At 41.4% G+C, this 20,160-nt stretch overlaps 1 protein-coding gene across 1 annotated transcript in view; it reads right to left on the bottom strand.

Annotated features, from left to right (window-relative positions):
• Nucleotides 1–20,160, bottom strand: part of PRDM15 (PR/SET domain 15) — a 236,901-nt gene that overhangs the window by 178,392 nt on the left and 38,349 nt on the right. The window contains exons 6-7 of the mRNA XM_053705902.1: nt 18,300–18,422; nt 15,862–15,960 (exon numbers count right to left, since the gene is read on the bottom strand). Coding sequence (XP_053561877.1) covers nt 15,862–15,960; nt 18,300–18,422 — 222 coding nt within the window. The remainder of the gene's footprint in view (nt 1–15,861; nt 15,961–18,299; nt 18,423–20,160) is intronic.

Below are 20,160 nucleotides of genomic sequence, written 5' to 3'. Positions count from 1 at the left end.
AATTATTCTTTGGGCGGAGTCTCACTCCTGCCACCTGTCTGCTATCCACATCCCAGGAGTGGAAAATTGGGAAGCGGATTTTCTGAGTCGGCAGACATTGCATCCGGGGGAGTGGGAACTCCATCCGGAAATCTTTGCCCAAGTCACTCACCTGTGGGGCATTCCAGACATGGATCTGATGGCCTCTCGTCAGAACTTCAAAGTTCCTTGCTACGGGGCCAGATCCAGGGATCCCAAGGCGGCTCTAGTGGATGCACTAGTAGCACCTTGGACCTTCAAACTAGCTTATGTGTTCCCGCCATTTCCTCTCATCCCCAGGCTGATAGCCAGGATCAAGCAGGAGAGGGCGTCGGTGATCTTGATAGCTCCTGCGTGGCCACGCAGGACTTGGTATGCAGATCTGGTGAATATGTCATCGGCTCCACCTTGGAAGCTACCTTTGAGACGAGACCTTCTTGTTCAGGGTCCGTTCGAACATCCGAATCTGGTTTCACTCCAGCTGACTGCTTGGAGATTGAACGCTTGATTTTATCGAAGCGAGGATTCTCAGATTCTGTTATCGATACTCTTGTTCAGGCCAGAAAGCCTGTGACTAGAAAGATTTACCACAAAATTTGGAAAAAATATATCTGTTGGTGTGAATCTAAAGGATTCCCTTGGGACAAGGTTAAGATTCCTAGGATTCTATCCTTCCTTCAAGAAGGATTGGACAAGGGATTATCTGCTAGTTCCCTGAAGGGACAGATTTCTGCCTTGTCGGTATTACTTCACAAAAAGCTGGCAGCTGTGCCAGATGTTCAAGCCTTTGTTCAGGCTCTGGTTAGAATCAAGCCTGTTTACAAACCTTTGACTCCTCCTTGGAGTCTCAATTTAGTTCTTTCAGTTCTTCAGGGGGTTCCGTTTGAACCCTTACATTCCGTTGATATTAAGTTATTATCTTGGAAAGTTTTGTTTTTAGTTGCGATTTCTTCTGCTAGAAGAGTCTCAGAATTATCTGCTCTGCAGTGTTCTCCTCCTTATCTGGTGTTCCATGCAGATAAGGTGGTTTTACGTACTAAACCTGGTTTTCTTCCAAAAGTTGTTTCTAACAAAAACATTAACCAGGAGATTATCGTACCTTCTCTGTGTCCAAAACCAGTTTCAAAGAAGGAACGTTTGTTGCACAATTTGGATGTTGTTCGCGCTCTAAAATTCTATTTAGATGCTACAAAGGATTTTAGACAAACATCTTCCTTGTTTGTTGTTTATTCAGGTAAAAGGAGAGGTCAAAAAGCAACTTCTACCTCTCTCTCTTTTTGGATTAAAAGCATCATCAGATTGGCTTACGAGACTGCCGGACGGCAGCCTCCCGAAAGAATCATAGCTCATTCCACTAGGGCTGTGGCTTCCACATGGGCCTTCAAGAACGAGGCTTCTGTTGATCAGATATGTAGGGCAGCGACTTGGTCTTCACTGCACACTTTTACCAAATTTTACAAGTTTGATACTTTTGCTTCTTCTGAGGCTATTTTTGGGAGAAAGGTTTTGCAAGCCGTGGTGCCTTCCATTTAGGTGACCTGATTTGCTCCCTCCCTTCATCCGTGTCCTAAAGCTTTGGTATTGGTTCCCACAAGTAAGGATGACGCCGTGGACCGGACACACCTATGTTGGAGAAAACAGAATTTATGTTTACCTGATAAATTTCTTTCTCCAACGGTGTGTCCGGTCCACGGCCCGCCCTGGTTTTTTTAATCAGGTCTGATATTTTATTTTCTTTAACTACAGTCACCACGGTACCATATGGTTTCTCCTATGCAAATATTCCTCCTTAACGTCGGTCGAATGACTGGGGTAGGCGGAGCCTAGGAGGGATCATGTGACCAGCTTTGCTGGGCTCTTTGCCATTTCCTGTTGGGGAAGAGAATATCCCACAAGTAAGGATGACGCCGTGGACCGGACACACCGTTGGAGAAAGAAATTTATCAGGTAAACATAAATTCTGTTTTTTTCAAAATTAGCGCTAGTTACATTGGAACACTAATATCTTTCAGGAATCCCTGAATATCCATTGACATGTATATATTTTTTTTTAGAAGACATCCCAAAGTATTGATCTAGGCCCATTTTGGTATATTTCATGCCACCATTTCACCGCCAAATGCGATCAAATAAAAAAAATTGTTCACTTTTTCACAAATTTTTTCACAAACTTTAGGTTTCTCACTGAAATTATTTACTAACAACTTATGCAATTATAGCATAAATGGTTGTAAATGCTTCTCTGGGATCCCCTTTGTTCAGAAATAGCAGACATATATGGCTTTGGCTTTGCTTTTTGGTAATTAGAAGGCTGCTAAATGCCACTGCGCACAATACGTGTATTATGCCCAGCAGTGAAGGGGTTAATTAGGGAGCATGTAGGGAGCTTCTAGGGTTAATTTTAGCTTTAGTGTAGTGTAGTAGACAACCCCAAGTATTGATCTAGGCCCATTTTGGTATATTTCATGCCACCATTTCACCGCCAAATGCGATCAAATTAAAAAAAAACGTTAATTTTTTCACAATTTTAGGTTTCTCACTGAAATTATTTACAAACAGCTTGTGCAATTATGGTACAAATGGTTGTAAATGCTTCTCTGGGATGTCCTTTGTTCAGAAATAGCAGACATATATGACTTTGGCGTTGCTTTTTGGTAATAAGAAAGTCGCTAAACGCTGCTGCGCATCACACGTGTATTATGGCTAGCAGTGAAGGGGTTAATTAGGTAGTTTGTAGGGAGCTTGCAGGGTTAATTTTAGCTTTAGTGTAGATATCAGCCTCCCCCACCTGACACATCCCACCCCCTGATCCCTCCCAAACAGCTCCCTTCCCTCTCCCACCCCACAATTGTCCCCGCCATCTTAAGTACTGGCAGAAAGTCTGCCAGTACTAAAATAAAAGTTTTTTTTTTGTTTTTTTTTTAACCCCTTAATGACCGAGGACGTGCAGGGTACGTCCTCAGAAAAAAGGCAGTTAACGCCTGAGAACGTACCCTGCACGTCCTCGGTGTGGAAAGCAGCTGGAAGCGATCCTGCTCGCTTCCAGCTGCTTTCCGGTTATTGCAGTGATGCCTCGATATGGAGGCATCCTGCAATAACCTTCTACGGCCATCCGATGCAGAGAGAGCCACTCTGTGGCCCTCTCTGCACCGGACATCGATGGCCGGTATCGTTGGTGGGTGGGAGCCGGTGTGGGAGGTGGGTGGCGGCCATCGATGGCCCTGGTCATGTGGAGGGGGGCGGGATCGTGGGCGGGGGAGTCCGGGGGCGCGCGCGGGCACGCGCACGTGCACGAGGGGGCGGGCGCGTGCACGGGGAGGGAGCTGGTGGGAACCGCTACACTACAGAAAAACAGAATTTATGCTTACCTGATAAATTACTTTCTCCAACGGTGTGTCCGGTCCACGGCGTCATCCTTACTTGTGGGATATCTCTTCCCCAACAGGAAATGGCAAAGAGTCCCAGCAAAGCTGGCCATATAGTCCCTCCTAGGCTCCGCCCACCCCAGTCATTCGACCGACGGACAGGAGGAAATATATATATATATAGGAGAAACCATATGGTACCGTGGTGACTGTAGTTAGAGAAAATAATTCATCAGACCTGATTAAAAAACCAGGGCGGGCCGTGGACCGGACACACCGTTGGAGAAAGTAATTTATCAGGTAAGCATAAATTCTGTTTTCTCCAACATTGGTGTGTCCGGTCCACGGCGTCATCCTTACTTGTGGGAACCAATACCAAAGCTTTAGGACACGGATGAAGGGAGGGAGCAAATCAGGTTACCTAAACGGAAGGCACCACAGCTTGCAAAACCTTTCTCCCAAAAATAGCCTCCGAAGAAGCAAAAGTATCAAATTTGTAAAATTTGGCAAAAGTGTGCAGTGAAGACCAAGTCGCTGCCTTACATATCTGGTCAACAGAAGCCTCGTTCTTGAAGGCCCATGTGGAAGCCACAGCCCTAGTGGAGTGAGCTGTGATTCTTTCAGGAGGCTGCCGTCCGGCAGTCTCATAAGCCAATCGGATGATGCTTTTAAGCCAAAAGGAAAGAGAGGTAGAAGTCGCTTTTTGACCTCTTCTTTTACCAGAATAAACAACAAACAAGGAAGATGTTTGTCTGAAATCTTTTGTAGCCTCTAAATAGAATTTTAGAGCACGTTCCTTCTTTGAAACTGGATTCGGACATAAAGAAGGTACAACTATCTCCTGGTTAATATTTTTGTTAGAAACAACCTTAGGAAGAAAACCAGGCTTAGTACGCAAAACCACCTTATCTGCGTGGAACACCAGATAGGGCGGAGAACACTGCAGGGCAGATAACTCTGAAACTCTTCTAGCAGAAGAAATTGCAACCAAAAACAAAACTTTCCAAGATAGTAACTTAATATCTATGGAATGTAAAGGTTCAAACGGAACCCCTTGAAGAACTGAAAGAACTAGATTTAGACTCCAGGGAGGAGTCAAAGGTCTGTAAACAGGCTTGATCCTAACCAGAGCCTGAACAAATGCTTGAACATCTGGCACAGCTGCCAGTCTTTTGTGTAGTAAGACAGATAAAGCAGAGATCTGTACCTTTAGAGAACTTGCAGATAATCCTTTCTCCAAACCTTCTTGTAGAAAGGAGAGAATCTTAGGAATTTTTATCTTATTCCATGGGAATCCTTTGGATTCACACCAACAGATATCTTTTCCATATTTTATGGTAAATCTTTCTAGTTACCGTTTTTCTGGCCTGAACCAGAGTATCTATCACAGAATCTGAAAACCCACGCTTCGATAGAATCAAGCGTTCAATCTCCAAGCCGTCAGCTGGAGGGAGACCAGATTTGGATGTTCGAATGGACCCTGAACAAGAAGGTCCTGTCTCAAAGGTAGCTTCCATGGTGGAACCAATGACATATTCACCAGGTCTGCATACCAAGTCCTGCGTGGCCACGCAGGAGCTATCAAGATCACCGAGGCCCTCTCCTGATTGATCCTGGCTACCAGCCTGGGAATGAGAGGAAACGGTGGAAATACATAAGCTAGGTTGAAGGTCCAAGGTGCTACTAGTGCATCTACTAGAGTCGCCTTGGGATCCCTGGATCTGGACCCGTAGCAAGGAACCTTGAAGTTCTGACGAGACGCCATCAGATCCATGTCTGGAATGCCCCATAATTGAGTTATTTGGGCAAAGATCTCCGGGTGGAGTTCCCACTCCCCCGGATGGAATGTCTGACGACTCAGAAAATCCGCCTCCCAGTTTTCCACACCTGGGATGTGGATCGCAGACAGGTGGCAGGAGTGATCCTCCGCCCATTGAATTATTTTGGTCACTTCTTTCATCGCCAGGGAACTCCTTGTTCCCCCCTGATGATTGATATACGCAACGGTCGTCATGTTGTCTGATTGGAACCTTATGAATCTGGCCTTTGCTAGTTGAGGCCAAGCCCTGAGAGCATTGAATATCGCTCTCAGTTCCAGAATGTTTATCGGGAGAAGAGACTCTTCCCGAGACCATAGACCCTGAGCTTTCAGGGATTCCCAGACCGCACCCCAGCCCACTAGATTGGCGTCGGTCGTGACAATGACCCACTCTGGTCTGCGGAAGCTCATTCCCTGGGACAGATGGTCCAGGGTCAGCCACCAACGGAGTGAATCTCTGGTCTTCTGATCCACTTGAATCATTGGAGACAAGTCTGTATAGTCCCCATTCCACTGTTTGAGCATGCACAGTTGTAATGGTCTTAGATGAATTCGTGCAAAAGGAACTATGTCCATTGCTGCAACCATCAACCCTACTACTTCCATGCACTGCGCTATGGAAGGACGAGGAACAGAATGAAGAACTTGACAAGAGCTTAGAAGTTTTGATTTTCTGACCTCTGTCAGAAAAATCCTCATTTCTAAGGAATCTATTATTGTTCCCAAGAAGGGAACTCTTGTCGACGGAGACAGAGAACTTTTTTCTATGTTCACCTTCCATCCGTGTGATCTGAGAAAGGCCAGAACGATGTCTGTATGAGCCTTTGCTTTTGACAGGGACGACGCTTGTATTAGAATGTCGTCCAAGTAAGGTACTACTGCAATGCCCCTCGGTCTTAGAACCGCTAGAAGGGACCCTAGCACCTTTGTGAAAATCCTTGGAGCAGTGGCTAACCCGAATGGGAGGGCCACAAACTGGTAATGCTTGTCCAGAAAAGTGAACCTTAGGAACTGATGATGTTCTTTGTGGATAGGAATATGTAGGTATACATCCTTTAGATCCACGGTAGTCATAAATTGACTTTCCTGGATAGTGGGTAGAATCGTTCGAATGGTTTCCATCTTGAACGATGGTACCCTGAGAAATTTGTTTAGGATCTTCAAATCCAAAATTGGTCTGAAAGTTCCCTCTTTTTTGGGAACTACGAACAGATTGGAATAAAATCCCATTCCTTGTTCCTTTATTGGAACTGGGTGTATCACTCCCATCTTTAACAGGTCTTCTACACAATGTAAGAACGCCTGTCTCTTTATTTGGTTTGAGGATAAGTGAGACACGTGGAACCTTCCCCTTGGGGGTAGTTCCTTGAATTCCAGGAGATAATCTTGAGAAACTATTTCTAGCGCCCAGGGATCCTGAACATCTCTTGCCCAAGCCTGAGCAAAGAGAGAGAGTCTGCCCCCCACTAGATCCGGTCCCGGATCGGGGGCTACTCCTTCATGCTGTTTTGTTAGCAGCGGCAGGCTTCTTGGCCTGCTTACCCTTGTTCCAGCCTTGCATCGGTTTCCAGGCTGGTTTGGGTTGTGAGGCATTACCCTCTTGCTTAGAGGATGCAGAATTAGAGGCCGGTCCGTTCCTGAAATTGCGAAAGGAACGAAAATTAGACTTATTTTTGGCCTTGAAAGGCCTATCTTGTGGAAGGGCGTGGCCCTTTCCCCCAGTGATGTCTGAAATAATCTCTTTCAATTCTGGTCCAAATAGAGTTTTACCTTTGAAAGGGATGTTAAGCAATTTTGTCTTTGATGACACATCCGCTGACCAAGACTTTAGCCAAAGCGCTCTGCGCGCCACGATAGCAAACCCTGAATTTTTCGCCGCTAATCTAGCTAATTGCAAAGCGGCATCTAAAATAAAAGAGTTAGCCAATTTAAGTGCGTGAACTCTGTCCATAACCTCCTCATATGGAGTCTCTCTACTGAGCGACTTTTCTAGTTCCTCGAACCAGAACCACGCTGCTGTAGTGATAGGAACAATGCACGAAATGGGTTGTAGAAGGTAACCTTGCTGTACAAAAATCTTTTTAAGCAAACCTTCCAATTTTTTATCCATAGGATCTTTGAAAGCACATCTATCTTTGATAGGAATAGTAGTGCATTTGTTTAGAGTAGAAACTGCCTCCTCGACATTAGGGACTGTCTGCCATAAGTCCTTTCTGGGGTCGACCATAGGAAATAATTTCTTAAATATAGGGGGGGGAACAAAAGGTATGCCGGGCTTTTCCCACTCCTTATTTACTATGTCCGCCACCCGCTTGGGTATAGGAAAAGCGTCGGGGTGCACCGGAACCTCTAGGAACTTGTCCATCTTGCATAATTTCTCTGGAATGACCAAGTTGTCACAATCATCCAGAGTAGATAACACCTCCTTAAGCAGTGCGCGGAGATGTTCTAATTTAAATTTAAATGTCACAACATCAGGTTCAGCTTGTTGAGAAATTTTTCCTGAATCTGAAATTTCTCCATCTGACAAAACCTCCCTCATGGCCCCTTCAGATTGGTGTGAGGGTATGACAGAACAATTATCATCAGCGCCCTCCTGCTCTTCAGTGTTTAAAACAGAGCAATCGCGCTTTCTCTGATAAGTAGGCATTTTGGATAAAATATTTGCTATGGAGCTATCCATTACAACCGTTAATTGTTGCATGGTAATAAGAATTGGCGCACTAGATGTACTAGGGGCCTGCTGTGTGGGCAAAACTGGTGTAGACACAGTAGGAGATGATGTAGTATCATGTTTACTCCCCTCATCTGAGGAATCATCTTGGGCAATTTCATTATCTGTGGCAGTACTGTCCTTACTTTGTTTGGACGCTATGGCACAATTATCACATAAATTTAAATGGGGAGACACATTGGCTTTCATACATATAGAACATAGCTTATCTGAAGGCACAGACATGTTAAACAGGCTTAAACTTGTCAACAAAGCACAAAAAACGTTTTAAAACAAAACCGTTACTGTCTCTTTAAATTTTAAACAGAAAACACTTTATTACTGAATATGTGAAAAAGTATGAAGGAATTGTTCAAAAATTACCAAAATTTCACCACAGTGTCTTAAAGCATTAATAGTATTGCACACCAAATTTCAAGCTTTAACCCTTAAAATAACGGAACCGGAGCCGTTTACAGATTTAACCCCTATACAGTCCCAGCTATAGCCTTTGCTGAGATCCAACCAAGCCCAGAGGGGAATACGATACCAATTGACGCCTTCTAGAAGCTTTTCCAGCAAATTTCAGATCCTCACACATGCATCTGCATGCCCTGCACTCAAAAAACAACTGCGCAGTAATGGCGCGAAAATGAGGCTCAGTCTACAACTAGGAAGGCCCCCTGACTGGAAAAGGTGTCTAACATAGTGCCTGCCGTTTAATAAACGTTCCCCAAGTTTATAAATGCAAATTGTCAGCATAAATATGAATAAAATGCCCAAATAAAGCAATCGATTTAGCCCATAAAAATGTCTACCAGTTTTTTTAGCCCATATTAAGCCCTTTATTCTGTTTGTTTGACTAAGAAAATGGCTTACCGGTCCCCATGAGGGGAAATGACAGCCTTCCAGCATTACATCGTCTTGTTAGAAATATGGCTAGTCATACCTTAAGCAGAAAAGTCTGCTAACTGCTTCCCCCAACTGAAGTTACTTCATCTCAACAGTCCTATGTGGAAACAGCAATCGATTTTAGTTACTGTCTGCTAAAATCATCTTCCTCTGACAAACAGAAATCTTCATCCTTTTCTGTTTCAGAGTAAATAGTACATACCAGCACTATTTTAAAATAACAAACACTTGATAGAAGAATAAAAAACTACATTTAAACACCAAAAAACTCTTAACCATCTCCGTGGAGATGTTGCCTGTGCAACGGCAAAGAGAATGACTGGGGTGGGCGGAGCCTAGGAGGGACTATATGGCCAGCTTTGCTGGGACTCTTTGCCATTTCCTGTTGGGGAAGAGATATCCCACAAGTAAGGATGACGCCGTGGACCGGACACACCAATGTTGGAGAAAATGTGTCCCAAAACAAAATAAAAGTGGGACCTAGAATGTAAAAAAAAAAACTTTAGGTGTCATTTATGTGGTGGGGGTTGGTCCGTGGGGGGGTGGGGGGGGGAAGCTACACTACAGAAAAAGATAAAAAAAAATAAACATTTGTTTGTGTGCAAACTGGGTACTGGCAGACAGCTACCAGTACCCAAGATGGCCCCCAATAAGGCAGAGGGGGAGGCTTAGAGAGCTGTTTTGGGGGGATCAGGGAGGTTGGGGGCTAAGGGGGGATCCTAAACACAGCATATGTAAATATGCTTTTTTTTTTTTTTTTTCTTTAACCCTTTAACCCCTTAATGACCGGACCATTTTTCAATTTTCTTACCCTTAATGACAATGGCTATTTTTACATTTCTGTGGTGTTTGTGTTTAGCTGTAATTTTCCTCTTACTCATTTACTGTACCCACACATATTATATACCGTTTTTCTCGCCATTAAATGGACTTTCTAAAGATACCATTATTTTCATCATGTCTTATAATTTACTACGAAAAAAATAATAAAATATGAGGAAAAAATGGAAAAAAACACACTTTTTCTAACTTTGACCCCCAAAATCTGTTACACATCTACAATCACCAAAAAACACCCATGCTAAATAGTTTCTAAATTTTGTCCTGAGTTTAGAAATACCCAATGTTTACATGCTCTTTGCTTTTTTTGCAAGTTATAGGGCAATAAGTACAAGTAGCACTTTGCAATTTCCAAACCATTTATTTTCAAAATTAGTGATAGTTACATTGTAACCCTGATATCTGTCAGGAATCCCTGAATATCCCTTCACATGTATATATATTTTTTTAGTAGACAACCCAAAGTATTGATTTAGGCCCATTTTGATATATTTCATGCAACCATTTCACTGTCAAATGCGATCAATTAAAAAAAAATGGTAAAGATACCATTATTTTCATCATGTCTTATAATTTACTACGAAAAAAATAATAAAATATGAGGAAAAAATGGAAAAAAACACACTTTTTCTAACTTTGACCCCCAAAATCTGTTACACATCTACAATCACCAAAAAACACCCATGCTAAATAGTTTCTAAATTTTGTCCTGAGTTTAGAAATACCCAATGTTTACATGTTCTTTACTTTTTTTGCAAGTTATAGGGCCATAAATACAAGTAGCACTTCGCTATTTCCAAACCACTTTTTTTCAAAATTAGCGCTAGTTACATTGGAACCCTGATATCTGTCAGGAATACCTGAATATCCCTTGACATGTATATATTTTTTGTTAGAAGACAACCCAAAGTATTGATCTAGGCACATTTTGGTATATTTTATTCCACCATTTCACCGCCAAATGCGAGCAAAAAAAAAAAAAAAAAACTTTACATTTTTCACAATTTTAGGTTTCTCACTGAAATTATTTACAAACAGCTTGTGCTATTATGGCACAAATTGTTGTAAAAGCTTCTTTGGGATCCCCTTTGTTCAGAAATAGCAGACTTATATGGCTTTGGCATTGCTTTTTGGTAATTAGAAGGCCGCTAAATGCTGCTGCGCACCACACGTAAATTATGCCCAGCAGTGAAGGGGTTAATTAGGTAGGTTGCAGGGAGCTTGCAGGGTTAATTTTAGCTTTAGGGTAGAGATCAGCCTCCCACCTGACACATCCCACCCCCTGATCCCTCCCAAACAGCTCTCTTCCCTCCCCCACCCCACAAATGTCCCCGCCATCTTAAGTACTGGCAGAAAGTCTGCCAGTACTAAATAAAAGGAGTTTTTATTTTTTTTTTTACAAAAAAAATAAAATATTTTAGCTGTGATGGACTCCTGCTTTAGCCCCAACCTCCATGATCCCCCCCCAGCTCTCTAACCCTCTCCCCTATCTAATTGCGGCCATCTTGGGTACTGGCAGCTGTCTGCCAGTACCCAATTTGCCCAAAAACAAAAGTATTTTTTGCTCTTTTGCTTTTTTTTGGGGTTTTCTGTAGTGTAGCAGCCCCCCACAATACCCCTACCCCCTCCCAGATCCTTTTATATTATTTAAAAAAAAAAAATCTTTCCCCCCCCCCTCTTCCCTCCTCATTGGCGTCAGTGGCCAGCTAATGCGCGCACGCTCCCGGCACCCGGCGTGCACATTGCACTTCTAGGAACCGGATGCCGGGTAGCGATGGGCCGCCCACCCGCCTCCCTGTTGCGCTCCCACCCACCAACGAACCGGCACCATCGCTACCGGTGCAGAGAGGGCCACAGAGTGGCCCTCTCTGCATCGGAGTCTTCTAAAAAGGTATTGCAGGATGCCTCCATATGAAGGCATCACTGCAATACCCTGAGAGCTGCTGGAAGCGATTGCGATCGCTTCCAGCACTCTCTTAGACAACTGACGTACCAGGTACGTCCATTATCATTACCTACTTGTTAATGCATGACGTACCTGGTACGTCAGTTGTCATTAAGGGGTTAAGGACCAGGGCTATTTTTACATTTCTGCTGTGTTTGTGTTTAGCTGTAATTTTCCTGTTACTCATTTACTGAACCCACACATATTATATACCGTTTTTCTTGCCATTAAATGCACTTTCTAAAGATACCATTATTTTCATCATATCTTATAATTTACTATTACATTTTTTTTTTATAAAATATGAGGAAAAAATGGAACACACACTTTTTCTAACTTTGACCCCCAAAATCTGTTACACATCTACAACCACCAAAAAGCGCCCATGCTAAATAGTTTCTAAATTTTGTCCTGAGTCTAGAAATACCAAATGTTTACATGCTCTTTGCTTTTTTTGCAAGTTATAGGGCAATAAGTACAAGTAGCACTTTGCTATTTCCAAACCATTTATTTTCAAAATTAGTGATAGTTACATTGTAACCCTGATATCTGTCAGGAATCCCTGAATATCCCTTCACATGTATATATATTTTTTTAGTAGACAACCCAAAGTATTGATTTAGGCCCATTTTGATATATTTCATGCAACCATTTCACTGTCAAATGCGATCAATTAAAAAAAAAAATGTTCACTTTTTCAAAAGTTTAGGTTTCTCACTGAAATTATTTACAAAAATGATTTACAAACAGCTTGTGCAATTATGGCACCAACCGCTCCAGGCCCCCTTCACAAAGCTCCTCCCACCTCCAGCGATGGGCCGCCCACCCACATACCTCCAAGCCCTCCCACGCCACCATGATGCAGAGAGGGTCACTCTCTGTAGTTGCCTAAAGGGTATTGCACGATGCCTCAATATCGAGGCATCGCTGCAATCCCCTGAGAACGGCTGCAAGCGACCACGAACGCTTCCAGCGCAGTTTAACTGAGGACGTGCTATGTACGTCTTTGGTCCTTAACTGCTGTACATAGCACGTCCTTGGTCCTTAAGGGGTTAATTTGTTTTAAAAAAAAAGTTTAGACTTGGCCGATATGTTATTCTACAGCAACACAACAGAAATATCTTGTAATTACAAGGTGTTTACTGTCCCTTTAAAAGGGTCATTAAAGTATTTTTATATATATGCACCAAAAATGAATCACTAGTGGAAAAAAAATTAAAACTCTACATATTGCAGAGTGCATTTAAAACTAAAAGTTAGCAACTTCTTGACACTGCCCTTGAGAAGCTTTTCGGTGTTATTTAGTGTGGTCAATAATGAATATGAATGAGCACCTGTACATATCAACCAATCGCTGTGCAGTATGACGGTGGGTCAGAGATCTGCATTCCACAGAATCCACTACACTCTTTGGGGGTTGTGAAAAAACTACACTAACCAGATTTGAATGACAGAAAACTATGTCTTTTTTCAATTTGAAAATTAAATATTTTGGGTCGAATTGCGAGTAAACCAATATATGCGCAAACAAAAAGGGGTTTATCGCGGGTGTTTGTTCGCGTCCGGTTCAGCGCTCGTATTACAAAACGCATCAAAAATACATTACAAAGTACAGTTACACCCATATTTACACTATCTAATAAAAGTTATTCAAAAAAAAAAAAAATATTGCACAAAAAAGTTATAAGGGCTCAAATATATGAAGTCTCAGGTGTAAGAAAAAAAAAATATTGAAAGGGATACATACATATACATGTCTAAAGAAATGTGTGTTTATATGTGTGTACATGTGTATTTATGCATTTACAGACACATATAAATATATATGTATACATATATAGATGTATATAAGTGCATAGGAGCCCTTTGCAGTCAAGTAGATGAAAATATGAAAAAGCATATTTATTCAATATTCATATTTAACAAAGTGTTATACTGTGTATTTTCTGTACATATTTCACATTCTAATGTTCTGCACATAGCAGAATATGTTCTAAGTATTTTTAAATAGATATACAGTTGTGCTCATAAGTTTACATACCCTGGCAGAATTTATGATTCCTTAGCCATTTTTCAGAGAATATGAATGATAACACAAAACCTTTTCTTCGCTCATGGTTAGTGTTTGGCTGAAGCCATTTATTATCAATCAACTGTGTTTACTCTTTTTAAATCATAATGACAACAGAAACTACCCAAATGGCCCTGATCAAAAGTTTACATACCATGGTGATTTTGTCCTGATAACATGCACACAAGTTGACACAAAGGGGTTTGAATGGCTATTAAAGGTAACCATCCTCACCTGTGATCTGTTTTCTTGTAATTAGTGTGCGTGTATAAAAGGTCAATGAGTTTCTGGACTCCTGACAGACCCTTGCATCTTTCATCCAGTGTTGCACTGACGTTACTGGATTCTGAGTCATGGGGAAAGCAAAAGAATTGTCAAAGGATCTGCGGGAAAAGGTAGTTGAACTGTATAAAACAGAAAAGGCATATAAAAGATATCCAAGGAATTGAGAATGCAAATCAGCAGTGTTCAAACTCTAATCAAGAAGTGGAAAACGAGGGTTCTGTTTGATAATATACTGCATTCATCTTGCCATCAATTCTGACCAAATTTCCTGTGCCTTTGTAGCTCAAAACATCAGCGATCCACCTCTGTGTTTCACAGTAGGAATGGTGTACCTTTTATCATAGGCCTTGTTGACTCATCTCCAAATGTAGCGTTTCTGGTTGAGACCAAAAAGCTCAATTTTGGTCTTATCACTCCAAATGACTTTGTGCCAAAAGGTTTGAGGCTTGTCTCTGTGCTGTTTGGCGTATTGTAAGCGGGATACTTTGTGGCATTTGCGTAGTAATAGTTTTCTTCTGGTGACTCAACCATGCAGCCCATCTTTCTTCAAGTGCCTCCTTATTGTGCATCTTGAAACAGCCAAACCACATGTTTTCAGAGAGTCCTGTATTTCATCGGAAGTTATTTGTGAGTTTGTCTTTCCATCCCGAACAATTTTCCTGGTAGTTGTGGCTGAAATTTTAGTTGGTCTACGTGACCATGGTTTGGTTTCAACAGAACCCCTCATTTTCCACTTCTTGATTAGAGTTTGAACACTGCTGATTTGCATTTTCAATTCCTTGGATATCTTTTTATATCCCTTTCCTGTTTTATACAGTTCAACTACCTTTTCCCGCAGATCCTTTGACAATTATTTTGCTTTTCCCATGATTCAGCACTGGATGAAAGATGCAAGGGTCTGTCAGGAGTCCAGAAACTCATTGACCTTTTATACACACACACTAATTACCAGCAAACAGATCACATGTGAGGATGGTTACCTTTAATAGCCATTCAAACCCCTTTGTGTCAACTTGTGTGCATGTTATCAGGCCAAAATCACCAGGGTATGTAAACTTTTGATCAGGGTCATTTGGGTAGTTTCTGTTGTCATTATGATTAAAAAGAGTAAACACAGTTGATTGATAATAAATGGTTTCAGCCAAACACTAACCATGAGTGAAAGAAAAGTTTTTGTGTTATCATTCATATTCTCTGAAAAATGGCTAAGGAATCATAAATTCTGCCAGGGTATGTCAACTTATGAGCACAACTGTACACACATATATATATTTATATAAAAATCACAAAAAGTGCACTCTCACTTCCAATAGCATCTACCAGGGTGCAGGTAAAGTAACAATAATATCCAATCTATATATAGGTATGGGTATATTTTACAAGAAAAAAAACACATCAATGATATATAGAAATATGTATTTATGAATAAATAGAATATTTTCTGCTATGTGAAGAACATTGGAATCTAAAATATTTATATTTTTATGTCGGGATAGCGCACTTGAGAATATGCAAATGGGTTTGTGTGCGAGTAGGGTTGTTAAGTTGTTGTTTTTTCTCAACTGACTTCTATGGGGGAATACGTAAAGGCGATCGCGATATTCTAAGTTTGGCTTTCTGTGCGCACAAGCAAAAATATTTCAACTTGTAATACGAGCGCTACCTGACGCGCACAAAAACTGAGTCCTAAGTATGCCCTTTAACATAGGATACCAAAAGAACAAAGTAAATATGATAACAGACGTAAACTGAAATGTTTTTTTAAACTTGCATTCTCTTAATGAAGCATGAGAGTTGAACATTTACTCTTTAAATTGTAAAATTTCTACACTTGATGTTTAAATGTTACCTAAAATGTTTCTGCCGATAGCACAGACCAAGCGCTCTCTTTACCTGTCAGCAGATTGGGTTCGATGAAGGTGGCGCTGCACACTTTACAGGTCCATTCGCAGGTTTCTACGTGTATGATGTCAGTGTTGTCCTGACAAGAGACTGTTTAGAGGATGACAATAAAAACAATTAATTATCGCAATTTTATTTTCCATCTTAACGTTTATTATCATATTACTAGTTTATTAACCCTTTCCTGCGATCGTGCACACAATCGCGAGATTTCAATTATTGGATCGGGTCTGGGGGGGCGTCCCTTTAACGCTAGCAACGCCCTCCAGACCGCAATCAAATCCAGGAAGCGCAGTAGGCTTCAAGAAAGCCGTTGGCTATGACGTTGTATTCCGTCATAACGGCCCTAAAGCCCAGCGCCGTTTGGACGGAATACAACGTCATAACGACGGAAAAAGGTTAAAGGGACAGTCTAGTCAAAATTAAACTTTCGTGATTCAGATAGGGCATTCAGTTATAAACAACTTTCCAATTTAGTTTTATCATGAAATTTGCTTTGCTCTCTTGGTATTCTTTGTGGAAAGCTAAACCTAGGTAGGCTCATATGCTAATTCCTAATCTAAGTCATTGAAAGCCGCCTCTTATCTTAGTGCATTTTGACAGTTTGACACTGCTAGTTCATGTGTTTTATATTAGATAACATCGTGCTTAATCCCGTGGAGTTATTTAAGAGTCAACCCTGATTGGCTTAAATTAATGTCTGTCAAAAGAAATAAGATAAGGGTGCAGTCTGCAGAGTCTTAGATACAAGGTAATCACGGTAAAAAGTATATTAATATAACCGTGTTGGAATGGGTAATAAAGGGATTATCTATTTTTTTAAACAATAGTGGAGTAGACTGTTCCTGTAAATATAAATATATTTTATTATGGAAAAAGCAGAGCCTGCTACAGGGACATTGATCTCACAATGTAATCAGTCATAAAATGTTAAACCAAGGAAAATAAAACATATATACACACAGTGCTTATTTTGTCTGCATTGCTGTAAAATTCTTAGAAATATTGTGCTCGTCACACCCTCCCTAGAGACGCCAACAAGCAAACTGTGTAATTTGTGCTGCAATTTGTGCTGCAAATCAAATAGCTGATTAAGGCAATTTGCAGCATTTAGAAAACCTAGGTACTAGATTTTGCTTTTTGGGGTTTTCTAGGGAGCATTGGACAAAGCACTTTTTTTTCTCACAAAATCAGTTTCAATGTCCCTTTTAGTAATTATGCAATGCGCTTTTATCATTTGTCTGCTTTTTGTTTAATTTTAAGGGCAATTTTAGTAAAAAAAAATGACATGCTCTAATTACAATATGTCATTTTATCACCAGCAACCCTACACCTCTACCTATTAACTCATAATTAAAGTACAGCTCAGGATCCGCAGAGCACAACAGGTCCCCAGCGGAAATTGCCTCTTACCCAAACAGCAGAATGATCCTGCTGATTGGGTAAGCGTCAGTTTCCACTCAACACCAGAAGTGCTCTGCAGTTCCTAAGCAGTACTATGACTGTGTGTTTAATTCATTTGAGGAATTCAGAACCCTGACCCTTCTATATGGTGTCATATACTTCACCCTGCAATATTCTACACAGCGATTGCTTAGATATGGTCACAACCTCATTTACATCTGTCCCTCACTGGCCATAACAAATGAGACCAGGGTTTCAAGCAGTTTATCCCTCAAGTGTTCTAACATTTTAAGATCCTGCTAACAAACTGGAGAGTATTAAATGATTTATGCATTATATAGAGATAGAGAGAGTAGCGCTAAACCTGGGAATGAACAATAGGATAATAGCTTGTTCTATGGCTAGTTGCCACCCTAGGAGCAGCCTCTTTCTTGTAGTATCTCAGTCTGATCCTGACTAAACAGCGCAGTCCAGTCCCGAAATACCAGGCAATCCCTCTATGGACGACAGAAACAGCAAAACCCCAGACGTACGTTTCGGCCTAGTGTGGGACTCGTCAGTGAGGTGCAGCCATATCCCTATAGGCACACTGAGGTATATATATATATATATATATACCTATACAGTATAGAACACGGAAGGGGACTGCACTCTCAGACTGGACTGGGTATACATCCCATGACCCTACAACATGCTCAGCCCTGGGTGCTATAGCACTCTGAGGAAGCTGTGCTGTCTCCAGGGTCACAGGCAGTTAACCCCAGATAAGTCTGGGTGCAAGGCCCATAGGGAAAATGACAGAATAAATAAATACAACACACACAGAGAGTCCAGCACTCACTTACAAGCTCTCAGCTAAGACCTATACAGTATATATTATATACTAATATACTGTGCATAAATACTTTAAAGTCCCGGACTAACTGGCTTTAAGGATATAGGTCTCCTTTTAAGTAGTCACTTGAGTCACATCTCTTCACTGCATTGTCAGACAAATCCTGAAACACAGAACATTAGGTGCGTACCTGAGGTGTAAGCGGCAGGAGAACGGATTGTCACTTTGCTAGAAGCTAATGCAGCTACATGGGATGATTTGGAAGAACTTGCGCTGACATCTTTCTGAGGCTCTACTGCTAAAAAGGTTACCTCTGTAAGAAAGGCAAAGAACGTGGCACAAAGCTGCTGAGAGCCAATAAAAAAACACCGCTGTGTCACATGCTATACTAACGCACCTGAAAATAAAGTGCTTCATGCTCAGCACAGAGACTAGAATACGTTTTCACTGTTAAGTTGGTTCTACCCTTACTTGGAAGGTATGTTTAGGAGCGTGCACGTGTCTGCAGTACTATAAGACAGCCGATTTGCAACAATGTTAAACATTAGCAAGAGCACTAGATGGCAGCACTATTGCCTGTCATGTAGTTCTTCAGGCATGTGCACGCTACCTATCTAGATATCTTTTCAACAAAGAATAACAAGAGAACAAAGCAAATTTTATAATAAAAGTATATTGAAAACGTTTTTAAAAAATATATATATTTTCTATCTGAACCATGAAAGAACATTTTGGGGTTTCTTGTCCCTTTAAAGGTATATGAATGTCAAAATTAAACAGCCATGATTCAGATAGAGTATGCCATTTTAAAGACAATTTTATTATTAGATTTACGTTGTTCTCTTGGAAGCACTTGATAAAAAGCATATCTACATATCTTCAGCAGCAGCATTGCACTACTGGGAGCTAGCTGGTGATTAGTGGCTGCACATATATGCCTCTTCTCATTGGCTCACCAGATGTGTTCAGCTAGCTCTCAATGAGGCATTACCACTCTAGCGCTGACTTTAACTATGTGCATAATCCCTTTGCAGTTATATAAAAGTAGTAGTGCAGTAATAAAATGCTCGAACATATTAGACCATTTGCATTTTGCACTTTAACCTTAATTCCATGGAAACATCAAAATTGGGGGTAAAAAAAACATAAAATTATGCTACAGCTACATTTATTACTTGTGGGAATACAGAACCTGGCCACCAGGAGGAGGCAAAGACACCCCAGCTTAAATACCTCCCCCACTTCCCTCATCCCCCAGTCATTCTGCCAAGGGAACAAAGGTGCCAAACGAACAAAAAAATTACAGCTGCCTCATAGAGAAAAAACACGGGCGGGAGCTGTGGACTCTTCCCTTCAGAAGAAAATGAAATTATCAGGAAAGCATCATTTATGTTTTTCTTCTTAAAAGGGAAGAGTTCACAGTTGCATTCATTACTTTTGGGAAAACAATACCCAAGCTAGAGGACACTGAATGCAAACAATGTGTGGATACAAAAATGCGGCCCCTGAATTACTCAACACCCAAAAATTTAAGTACAAACGACACGGGAGAAAACCCAAGACCAGGTAACTGCACATTAGTTATATCGCTGGCAAAGCCGAACTAAAACCCACTCAGACCTAGAGTCCGTCAAGCCCAAACAACCTACAAGGTGTCCACCTCATGGGTCACGACTCCCAAGAAGGTACCTGGCCAAAGACAAGGACCGCATCCGCCCCCCAAAGGAGAAAACAGAGTCCTGGAAACATTCAAAGTAACTTTCCCTGCTCAACAGTTATAGAACAACCCATGGTTGTTTTACAATAGCAACACCCAGGGAGACGATCTCCCTAGAAACACAAGGACCAAAGAAAAAGGATCCATACACAAGGGAACATGTCCCAAAAAGGACTCGAGGAACACCCTCATATCCCTGATCCTGTACTCCAGGAAAAAACATGAGTCCCCCATTGCCCCGTAACATATCTAGACCTGCATGCTAGACAGGTAGAGACAGAAGTGTGTCCTATAAAATGGGATAAGAAGGCGCCACATAGGGTGATATCGTCAG

Source organism: Bombina bombina, chromosome 3 (assembly GCF_027579735.1).
Source record: "Bombina bombina isolate aBomBom1 chromosome 3, aBomBom1.pri, whole genome shotgun sequence".
NCBI lineage: Eukaryota > Metazoa > Chordata > Amphibia > Anura > Bombinatoridae > Bombina > Bombina bombina.
This window is presented reverse-complemented; position numbering and strand designations above follow the sequence as displayed.